This window comes from Chenopodium album, chromosome 17 (genome assembly GCF_948465745.1).
Source record: "Chenopodium album chromosome 17, dcCheAlbu1.1, whole genome shotgun sequence".
Lineage (NCBI taxonomy): Eukaryota > Viridiplantae > Streptophyta > Magnoliopsida > Caryophyllales > Amaranthaceae > Chenopodium > Chenopodium album.
The window spans coordinates 10,691,239-10,704,090 of NC_137850.1; the positions used below are offsets into that span (position 1 = coordinate 10,691,239).

The 12,852-nt window shown below is 31.3% G+C and overlaps 1 protein-coding gene across 1 annotated transcript; it reads left to right on the forward strand.

The window, feature by feature from the left end:
- Nucleotides 1-6,897: 6,897 nt before the first annotated feature.
- Nucleotides 6,898-9,297, forward strand: LOC145587587 (INCREASED PETAL GROWTH ANISOTROPY 1-like protein 1). Its single transcript, XM_081644318.1, has 5 exons — nt 6,898-7,726; nt 7,872-8,188; nt 8,296-8,407; nt 8,694-8,825; nt 8,919-9,297. Exons 1-5 carry the CDS (start codon nt 7,142-7,144, stop codon nt 9,009-9,011), a joined length of 1,239 nt encoding a protein of 412 aa, XP_081500444.1. The 5' UTR covers nt 6,898-7,141; the 3' UTR covers nt 9,012-9,297.
- Nucleotides 9,298-12,852: the final 3,555 nt, after the last annotated feature.

Genomic DNA, 12,852 nt, shown 5'->3' on the forward strand with positions numbered 1-12,852 from the left:
AGTATTACGGTTATATACAAAGTACAATAGCAATCCTAGGCTATAATTAAGTTGACAGTAGCAATCCTAGGTTATGATTAAGCTAACAAACTAGGAAAGGATAAATACCAAATATACACTTAACTAACTTTGTGATATATACAAAATCAAAATATATTATGAATATATTTTAACATATCGGCACAATATCGAAAATAATAACACCGATCAATAACATAGAATGAGATTGTAGTGGGGGCAATATCTATTACTATTCTTGTTCAAAAATAAATCAATCAATTTACGAATTAGGCGTCAAGAATTGATTTACTGAGAAAATAGTCACTCTGTGAGAAGTGATAGAATTCTGACATAAAGCTCCATACAGAATATTATTCTAGCATAGATTGTGAATACGAGAGAAGTTCATACTCAAAAAACTAAAATATGAGGGTGTGGTACTGTGGGGTATGAGGAAATGGTAGAAAGATAGAATAATAATTCAACATAATTAAAATAATAACATATCTATGGGTACATCTACCAGATAAATCAATATAAATTTCATATATCACACAAAAATTATAGTTGCAACAATATACTTAAAGTTCTAATATGAAATATAGATAGTAATAAGAATCTACATGTCAGACTACTTAGTTGTACATTAATTATCAACATCAATCTAGAATATAGATGTATGATTGTATGTGTACCTTGTCGTTGAGATCTTAGTTAATCGGCCGCACAAAACTATGGTGCTTTAATTGCAATTGAAATCAATTTAGAGTTATGGTGAGAATTGAACTATGTCGACAATATGTGAATCTGCTCAATTGGCTAGAGATTGGTGCTGATAACGTGTTGTGAAATAAGGGGAAAGATGAGAGATTGAGAGAGAATTAATCCATATATTTTATTCCATATGATAAGATATATATATATATATATATATATATATATATATATATATATATATATATATATATATATATATATATATATATATATATATATATATATATATATATATATATATATATATATATATATATATACATACAATATAATTAGGGTTTAATTGGATAAGAATATAAACTCTAGATCTAGATTGTTCCGAAATGATACAAGGGAGGATAATGGATATCCACAAATATTTCATAACAATTGTATTGTTTTTCATCCCTTTTTTTTGACAAGATATTGTTTTTTCATCCTGGCAATATGAAATTTAAGAATAGATATGAATATTTTTAAAATGATAACTCGATAAAGCAGTAGTGAATTGATATTTCAAATGGCAGTTTATATGAAATAATAACCTTTTTTTGAACAAATTTTTACTAAAAACATAATTCTTCCTTACTTTTTCATTAATGACCATTTTATCATTTTGCCCGTTTCTCAATTTTCCATTCCTTAATACTAGGCCCCTATTAATTTGTGGGAATGGAAAATTTTTATCACCAACCCCAAAGAAAGCTTTGTGCTCCTCAACTTTTGATATGGGAGCACCATATGTACCTCAACTTTTCTTATATGTGGGTTGATACTTCAACTTAGTAGATGTCTTTTGGGTAGAAATTCTATCTGCACCAAAGCAAACCTTACGGACTCAGCCTAGAGAAGACTATATCTACTTGTGAGTTCATATTAATTTGGGCTATTACACAAAATAATTATATTCGTGCCTTAAGTATCCTTATTTCTTACTTGAAGCCCTACTACTACCAACTCTTAACTAAAGTTAACCTGAACATAAATTAATCTAGCCTGATTTCGGCTAGATTAACCCAATTGACATGTCTAGTCGTATCCAATTATTAAACACTCCATCATCCTCTATTGTTAGCCTTATTTTCTTCTTTTTTTTTTCCCGGATTGTCGTCCTTTAGAGTCTATTCCATAAAATAAAGGCAAAATTGGCTTCTACAGCATGAACTTTGACTATTAGTCGTAATAACATGACCTTGTTCATTGGTTGCACAAAATATCATAAATAAAACCCGACATCAGAGATTTTGTCAAAGATGCAAAATCTTTAATGCTTTATTAACTTTTTGCAAATTTTGACCTCATATTTAAGGCCTGTTTTGATTTACTGAACTAAGCTGAACTGAACTGAACTGATTGGAACTGAACTGAATTGAATACAGCTGAAATGAATTGAATATTATATGAGAGAAGAAAATTAGGAACTGAACTAAATTGAAATTAACCTGAAGAGAACAGGCCCTTAGTCCTTAAGGTTCAAATTAAATTAACCCAATACCTTAGCAGAAACATTTCATAGCACGCAAATCAATGCATTTTTGGTAAGTTCATGCTAAATTTGATCTCAAAATTGATCTATATGGACTAAGATGATCACTGAAACCTTGTCTGATCATTCTTTGGGCATGCAAATCGAGGCACACAATCCAAGATGATTTTTGATAATAGCAAAATATTAAAAATGCACTGTCTTCGACAAAATCTTTGATGTCGGGTTTCATTTATGATATTTTGTGTGCTTGATGGATAATTTTGTGTTATTATAGCTACTAGTTGAAGTTTATGCTGCTACGTGTAACTTGTTAAAAGTTTATGTTGTTGAGGTCAATTTTGCCTAAAATAAATAGTTAAAAAATACTGCCATAATTATCACAGGTTCAATTTAGTGTGGATTGAGACTCAACCCAAACCAACCAATAAAATTTTACGATTTGGCTTTTCCCAAACAAAAACAAACCAACTACATTACCTCCCACACCAGATCAAACCAAACCACACCGCATAAAACAATTTGCTAACATTATTTGGTTTTTTTTTTTTTTTCTTTTCGATGACCATTACTTAGGTATTAAAATTTCATTTAAAAATATTATATAAAATTTTTTATACGGTAAGGTTAACTATGAGTTTTAGTTGAAGGCTCCTATCACAAGGCACCTGGCGGTGTCTCGGGCCTAGGGGTAGATAGTTTGTAACATAGAAGCTCAATATATTAACAAAATGAATTACGTAAGTCCATATAGCCTGATATTCTATTATATATTACGGAGTACTTGTCTATATATGTAAACTAACTATAATTTATATAAACTAAAAATAACTTATTTTTTGTGTAAATTAACTTGTTATGGCTATTTGGTTTAAAATTTGAAAAGCCAAACAAAATCATTAATCAATTGAAAAAAATTTCTCAAATCAAACTGCACTTTAAAATCGATTTGGTTTTCGATTTGATGCGATCCACAACATAGTATGAACACCTCTAAATTCCCGGTACATCCATGGAAAACACTTGGAAGTTGGCGAAGGCATGCAATATTTAATGGAATATTGGAATTCCTACCCATATATTATAAATGATGGACCGACCTTTATCTTTTGTTCATAAATATTTTCAACAATAAATTAAAATGATATGTTGTTATACATTGATAGTAGATAAAAATACGTTTCATTCATTAAGAAATGCCCTCTTTTGTAGGCAATGTGGGAAGGTTTAAGATCTTGATATTGGCATGTTCTAGCTATATGCATGATAGCTACTATGAACTTGCTACGTAGTGTACTTTCTTTTTCTTTGCTTTGTTTTGCTTTTTCAAGTTTTATATTTTTTAGGGTAGTGAGGGAATAAATAAAGATTAAAAGATGAGTCTAGTTTTTCAGCTTTAAAGGATAAGAGATGTCCCTTTCTAGATTAAGATAGATTGTTCATGAAGAAATCTTATTATTCTATTGATCTACTACCATATTTGGCTAGTTCATAACACAACTTCTAAGCTCCAGATTAAGTTATTATACGTATTAGCTCTAACCAGATATGATTTTTCTTCAATTCAATACAATATATGTCTCTATATACAATGGTAGAACCAGAATTTTTTTTTTAACAGGGTTAAAATACATTTGATAAATTTTAATAGGGTCATTTCATCAATATACAAGTAATTTTTATAGGAAAAAAAATATAATTATATAGGAATTTGTTTTCCATGTTCAAATGGGGTCAAGGGACCCCACTCGAATATACATGCATCCGCTAATGTCTATATAAAGGGGTGTTTAATATTATTTGAATTTAACAATTGAAACATAATAACTTGACAATGTAATTTTATTTTATTTTATTTTATTTTTAATTTTGAGGAACTTGACACTGAAATTTGTACATAGTTAAAATTTTAAATTGAATTTTTGTATAAATAATTGATAGACACGTTACACTTTCTTCAATTCTCGTATTTGTTACATATCTTTTGTTAATATGGAAAGGGGGTAAGGGGGTTGGGTGTAATTTGAACATTGTTCAAATGAAGAAAGAACTTTCATGCATTGTTCACTTTGTATGCTTATCTTTAAACCTTTGTATAATCATGTAGATCTTTTCCATGCATGCCAAATATAAATGTCATCCATATTACTCGATCTACCATGACCCTACCTAAGACGCTTATTTAACCAGAACTATGTTGAGATAAAATTTGAGTTCGATCCAAATCAAAGTTGATTGTACTTAAATTGATCAATAATAGATTAAAATTGAATATTGACCGACTTGTTTTCTACTTGATCTAACAAACACTGAATGGCTTGTTATTTAGTTACAATCTAAACCCAAATCAAATGACCTATTTACCACCTTTAACTAGAGAAAGATATATAGTGTTTCAACAAAAAATATTTTTAACCTTCCTTCATGGTCATCATTAAAATGACTATTATTATAATTATATTTTATTGGGTGATCGATTTTGATTTATTTTTTAATGTCCAAATTAATTATAAATTATTTATTTAATTTTGAAATATTTATAGTATTTTTTTTTAATTTTTCGTAATTAAATTACAAATTTTAGTTTTCATTATTATTGAAATTAAAAAATAGTTCATAAATTAATTATTAAACTAGATAAATTTAAAAAATATGAAAAAATATATATAATTAATTTTGACATAAAACTAAATAAAAATCAACCAATATAAAATAAATATAGTGGCAGTCATTTTGAGATGACTAGCTACCATAGAATTTTGCGTCATTAGATGATGAATTTGACTAAATGACTAAGCTGATGATGTAAAGACTAAGCGAAAAATTATAGAGTATTGTGAAACCCTAAACACAAAAACTTTTACCCATAGAGATCTGAGTAGCTCTTGAAGTAATTCCAGCCTTTCAATTGGGGTATAAAGTTGGAAGGTACCTTTATTACCTTTGGGGAGCAATCATCATTGAGAACCTCATACATATTGGTGGTGGCAAAATACACTCTGAAGGCAGCCGTAAAACACATCACATCTTTTTTTAGATCTTTAATATGGTCATCATATTTTTTTCCTAATTCTATATTATTTTCATGGTTTTAACATCTGTATTTCCTACAACATCTTGATATTATGTCAAAGTACTAATTTAACTAAAATCTTAACTAAGTTGATGGCTGAATTTCAAGATCGATTATTATATTCTTAATTTTACTTCATATTAACACTTGTAGATGGTTAGGATGACAATGTCTTACCAGCAAAATGTATATTTTGTACTTCAATTAATTAATATGATTATTAGTAAACTAATACTAATACTCCAAACCAACTTTGACAAGATACATGGTTGTTTCTTAATATTGTTCAAGTCCAATAAATATAATAAATACATCAATATAGATAAGATGTTGCTCTCATTGTTTCTTTTTTTTTTCCCTAAATGTTTGTACTGTCGGTGCACGTAAGTGCCTTTGAAATAGTTTCAAACTTTTACTGTTATTTAATTTAATTTTGATAGAAATAAATAGAAAATAAATGTATGTGGTCACATACATGAAGCAAAAACATAATAAATTCAAAAGTTTACACTGATTTGACTTAATAATTTAGACAAATTGACATAGTGTATTAGTCCCCATCCTAATTTATGGCTAAGATAAATAGTACGTCTTTAACTATGACCATGTGACATATAAATATATAATAGAGAAATTTTATATATTACCTCTTACGTTATTATATGTTGTTGGATTACACTCAATGTATACATTCAAATTACTATATAAAATCAAATAATTTTAAATATTGTTGGATTACACTGAAGGTATATTTTCAAATTATAACATATAATTAATTAAGTTTAATTAATAGAAAATTAATATTTATTATGGTAAAATACAAACAATGAAATGCGTGGATCTAAATATTGCAATACTTTTTTAAGAAATAGAGGAAATATACTGGACAAGTTATCTTCTTTTCTAAGGATTGTATTGATCACATTTAACTATTATTGGTAGAAATTGTATAAGGTAAAATGTTAAAGCTTTGAAACTATGCAATGAAAAGTGTCTAATATGGACTCGTTGGTAATAGGGGTAATTCATGCAATTATTTACATTGTTCATCAACTCAAGCAATAAGATATCCTACCTACACAAACAGTAAAATTGTTTTATATTTTTATGAAACATTTTTTAATCGTTTAAAATGTGAAAACATAACAAAGGCATCTTTTTGGTTCACCAATTATTGCCCTATTTCAATTGTAGGAAACCAAAAATAAATAAAAAAAAAATAGTTCTTTATATAAAATAACATTTTTTGTGATAATTGATTGTAGATAAATAACTCCTTGAAAGCTGACATATTAAATATAGTCCGAAATGACCTCTATAATTAAGAGTAATTCGCAAATTTTGTAGTGTCTTGTATGTAGAAATGAGATGAAATTTCACGTCTCATCACACGAGGCTTTTTCTAGAATTTGCCATGATTGTGGAAAGCAGTACATGATCTACCTGGGTTAACAAAATACAAACAAAAATCTAGTTGAAGCAAAACTTAAGTTACATTAATTCACACTAACTGAAGTTGCATTAAAAGGCAATGCCAGCTCATATAAGAAGGTTGCTAGGTAACTTTGACTGGAGACTTTTCAGCTTTTGTAGGACAAATCACAGGAAACTTAAAACTTAAAATCTAACCATTTAGTCACTAGAAAAAGGAGGCTAAAAATAGCCTAAAACTAAGAAAACCAAGTTTTTAGGTAAGAAATTGATTAGTTGAGAAGTAACATCATGTAATATGTAGTAAGATCCAAAGTTTTTTCAACACTTAATTTTCCTTTACTTTTTTGCTTATTGCATTGCCCAAAAAAAGAGCAACAGCATTGCATAGCAATATGCAGAGGAACAATAACAGTTCAGAGATGACCTTCCTAGTCGAAGACATCGAAGCTGTCCTCGAAATGAACAGATTACTAGAGAAGGAAAATCAAGAGCTGAAACACGAAGTGGCACGTCTAAAATCACAGATTGCTTCCTTGAAAGCTCATGATATCGAGAGGAAATCGACTTTGTGGAAGAAATTACAGTATCCTAGCAGTGTGAGAAATAAAGAGGAAAGTTTACAGAAACAGACAGTTCAGAGTCTTCAGACATCAGAACAGCTGCGTACACCAGTGTCAGAAAGTAAAAAACCGTCGCCACCTCCACCACCGCCTTGTAAGCAGATTGTTCCTCGGGATTCAGACATGGGATCAATGAATAATGGTCCGCCACCACCACCACCTCCACTGCCTTCTAAATTACTGCTAGGCTCTAAGTTAGCAGTTCGTCGGGTTCCTGAGGTAATCGAGTTTTATCGTTACCTCAACAAGAGAAATGCCAAGATTGAGAACAGAACAAACAAAACATTAGCTTCAAAGGAAGTCAGTCCAGGGAATATGATTGGAGAAATTGAAAACAAATCAATGTATCTCTCTGCTGTAAGTAATTCTGACTTTTTTTTTTTTTTGTTCCTAACTAAAGTAATAATAAAGTCTCTGAAAGTCATGATTTCTGTTTCCAAAACTCGGAAACTCAGTAATTGGGTAGTGTTAAAATATATATTTGATATTCGGGTTTGAACAGGTTAAATCTGACGTTGAGATGCAACGCGAGTTCATCAATTACTTAATAAGAGAGGTAGAAACAGCAGTCTTCACTGATATATCAGCAGTGGAAGCATTTGTAAAACGGCTAGATGGAGAGCTGTCAAGTCTGGTAGACGAGAGAGCTGTACTGAAGCATTTTCTGCAGTGGCCAGAAAGAAAGGCTGATGCTCTAAGGGAAGCCGCTTGCTGTTTCCGTGACCTGAAGAGTATAGAGTCCGAAACACTGTCTTACAAAGACAATCCCAAACAACCATTGCCTCAAACATTAAGGCGGTTACAAACGTTGCAAGACAGGCGAGCATGTATATAAATAAAATTATGATTATGATGCTAAGGTTCTAACAATTCTCAAAGTTAATAATCCAGATTACTGATATTATGACCAACTGTTGTATATGCAGGTTGGAGAGGGTAATAGAAAACATCGAAAAGACGAGAGAAGGGACGTGCAGAAGATACAAAGAGATGCAGATTCCTTGGGATTGGATGCTGGATACAGGCCTTGTTGGTCAGGTAAAAAGAAATGGTTTGCTGTTTAATTGATTCCATATAATGATCAAATTTTTTGTACAATGATTTCAAAAGCACATACAATTTTCGAAATTCTACAAGATGATATTAGGATGATTGGGGAACAGATGTAATAAAAATTAGGAAGAAGCATGTTTGTCAATACATGATTTAGACCAATAAAAATTATAACTATCTTCTAGTTAAATATTAAAAGGTGGATATTTTACATTCATCACTAATAAATAGCTAATGTATTCATTTTTCCGAATGTGTAAATTACTGGCAGATTAAGTTGAACTCATTGAAGCTAGCAAGAGAGTATATGAAACGAATCATCAAAGAACTTGAGAGTTCTAGACTGCCTAGTTCAGAAGACATCATACATCAGGGTGCTCGTTTCGCATATCGAGTTCATCAGGTTAGAACACTTACAACCTTACCAATTTCTGTTTCTCATTCTAACCACTAACTTGAACCATGCTTCTGATGTCTAAACATTTAACTATTACAGTTTACGGGTGGTTTCGACATAGATACAGAGCAAGTATTTGAAGAACTTAAACGAATACATTGTGCAAACTCTCCACAAGTTTGTAAGGCTTAAGATATGGATTAATCAGTTATTGCAAAGCAATAAAATAAATTATAGTTTGTAATATAATCTTCCATGATATTTATCAGTATACAATAGAGTATAAATTAGGATAATCACTCTGTATAATTCTCCTTACTCTTGAACAAATAGTTTATAGGTACTTCGTATTTAGTTAATACAAGTCAATAGAAATATAGAGCACTTTTTATAATAGTCTATCATAACATGGGATTGTCTTAGGAAGAAAAACATAGTTATATAATTTTGAAATTATTCACTCTTGCTTCCAATTTTTTTTCATTATGCACATAACAATAAGTATTTAATATATGCATACTTCATTTTAATTCGATTTTTGCTAGTAAACTTATGGCTGCATTTTACGAAAACAAATCTTGAGATTTTTCAATTAACTTCATGTTCTTTACTAATCTTTACCAACAATAGACATTTGAATGTTTAGATTGTTTGATCACACGAATAGTAAGTTAGGTTGCTCCTACGAAACGAGTTTATAATAACATATTACCTCTTCCCTGATTGGAAAAATGAGAAAGGGAGTACTTAGCCTACATATAATCGTTGGACGAACTCCGATGAGGCTTTTATGTTAATGTTCTATACATAAGAGAGATATACTCCTACATAATTTAGCTATAACTTTGAAGTTAAATCAATAGAAAAAAGGGTCTCAAACACCCTGTACTATTGAAGTAGATGAAGGATTAAACCTTTTCTCAGATCTATTCCTACTTAACATCCGTCTTAGAGAGCAATCTAACATGGGATAATCCCTACTTCCCACATTCTCGTCTTCGGAATCTGCATCAATTCCCATAATTTCTACCACAACTTGATCATTATTTATGATGTTATCAAGGTTCATGATGGCAGCCTCATCTGACTGATTCGTACCATCATCCACGAGTAGATGCTCCTCTGCTGCCAGATTTTCAGCAGCACCATCAGTTCCCTCACCACTCGGTGTCTCGCTTTTCTGACTAACATCAGCTTCCATCACAACTTGAGCTCGACAGATTGGACAGGTAGAATGGCTAAAGAGCCACATATCAATGCATTCCATATGAAATGCATGTGAGCATCTTGGCAAGCTCCTTCCTACTTCCCCTCCCTCAAACATACTCAAGCAGATTGCACACTCCAACGCCACCCCCTTATACCCTTCTCCCCCACTTCTTCCCTCCGACACTGGTCCATACACAAACGTGGGGATCAAATCTATCACCGTCAAGTCAAGACCCTTAGTTTGGTACGAACAAGAAGACAGAGAAGTGATATCATACGTGTAGGTTGTCGACGATACTGTGTGTGACCTCCGGAGGTGAGGTGTGCGGCCAAAAACACCAACTATAGACGTTCGACACAGGTGGCCCTCAGCAAGGAGCCACCTCGCATAAATATGAAGTAGGAGGACAAAAAGGATGACTAACAAAAGACATAAGATGGCAGCAAGCAACAAGTTATTCTCATAGGCGATAGTGGTGCTACTAAGCATATTGTTTGTGTTGCTTATGATACACAAAGATGCTTCAACTAGTGATCGTATCGCTTCGAGCATACATACATATGTATATATATGTGTCCTTGCAAAGTATAGAGAACAAAGGAACAAAGATTAAGAACCATAGGATACCATGAAGAATGTGAGAAAATGTGAAGTTGCGTAAATGCTAAGTTGTCAAAGAGAAGGGGAGGTGCCTCTAATAGTGTAAGTGTATAAAATAAAAACGGTGTTACGTAAGTCAAAAGGAAGGTTCCCTGCATCCAAGGAGAATGGTTGGAGAGTAGATAAAGGACTCGTGAAGTTGACGGCAGACTACCCACGGAAAATTTTTATTTTTTACAAAGCATATTTTATGAATTTGGTGCATTGAAAAGAGGATGATTTTTATGAATTTGTTGCATTGAAACTGGGAATTTTTTTTTACTTCAGAGATTGAGGATCCCAATCTCTAAGCACACGGGAACCAAAGGTCAAATTACATGGTATTAGAAATAGTAAGGGTGATAATAATGCGGAATATATAGACTCACTCGAACTGAGCTCGAACTTGATTCTATTTCAAAATACACTACAAATAGATAATAAACATTTTTTTAGGTTCAAAAAATTATTATACAAGTTTATCTAATGTGTAAAATAAATGTTTTATATTTAGAATTTCTCTGCAAAAAACAGGATTTTTTTTCTTAAATTCTAATAATTCAATTAATTCTCTTAGATTTATATACTACCTCTGTTTTTTCCTATGTGCAACAAAAGGATATTATTTGTGAGACATAAAATATTCCTTTGTAAAACATAATAAGAAACGGAGGTAGTATAACGAGTTTACTATTTAAAGTTTTCAACATGTATTGTCGAGGTTTATTAAAATTCACCATGTACCCTAAAATCTTTATAAACAAATAATCATTTTCTACACCATGTACCCTAAAATCTATATAAACAAATAATCATTTTCTACTCAGTTTTAGTACGCGTAGAAGAGAGAGATTGAAAGCATCAAAGCAAGAGGGTAATGTGCAGATAAATTGAGGGTAAAGGTTTAACGTGCATTGAGATTTTTACCAAATAATGTTGGTGACATATGAAGTACATTCATACGTATATTGAAAATTTTCACAAAAATTATCAATTAACAATTACGAAGTCTGAACATAATTTCAAACAAGGTTTGGTTCAAGTAGTAAGGTTTTTACCTCGTCTAAGGTTCAAATGTTGCTAAGTGAGGATATTTGTGGAAAGAGATTCCCTTACCTTTTTCCCTACTCACTAGTGTCTAACCCGCCAAAAAAAAAAAAAAAAAAAAAAAAAAAAAAAAAAAAAAGCTACAGTAACTAGTGAGAGATTCTTTTCCTTGTCAAAAATATAAAAAGAAATAAAAAATGTCAAAATTTGCTTAGACATGCAAAATCAAGTGAATGAGTCAATCCCAATCTAAACTGAAGCTGGACAAATATATAAAGCCTGATTTGTGGCTCAAGAGCCGCAATAGATGGCCCAGCTAAATTTGACTTAAACCAGCTTGGGAAAAAGTAAGAGAGGGCTTGCAAAGTTGCAATAGCGCCACAAGTCAGAACATATTATCCATCATGAAATCCTTTTCCATTCTTAGCATGTGGCCTGGATCAAACAACAGAAAGCTCTAGTATACAGGTCATACGCCCATACACCGCCTTTTATCTCGTGAGTGGAGTATAGAGCTGTCAAAACTAGCCCGACCCTAAATAAGATGACATAATAATTGACTATATATTTGCCCAACGTGACTAAAAACTGACCCAACTCTGAATGTGAACTTTCAATTTGACAATTTTGACATGACATCAATCAACTTTGATGATTTACAGTTGCATCTATTAGATAATCCGACACAAAAGACAAATGTAGCAACTTTATATTGACATTGAACTTGTTATTTATATACGACGTATATTTGTTTTTATGAAAAATAAATTATGGTCAACGAGATAAACCATGACCATGAAAGATATATGTCAATAAGTACATTGAAATAAAGATAGTAATACATTCATCATGGGAGAACAATAGAAACACACCGAATTCAGATGAAGGATTTTCATGTTATAAAGCAACAAAAGACCAGCTTCTCCCACCAGTTTAATCCATAAGCTTGTATCGTTTCTCTTGTACACCTGTTACTCCCATTTGGATCTCTATGATTGTGTGAAGAGGCACCTACACAATCGATAACTGACATTAGCAATACGGACATGAAATAACAGTCTGAATTGATTTAATTCCCTTTTTTTTTTTTTTTTTTTTTTTTTTTTCCGATGTGGTCACTCTTTTTAAACAAAATCT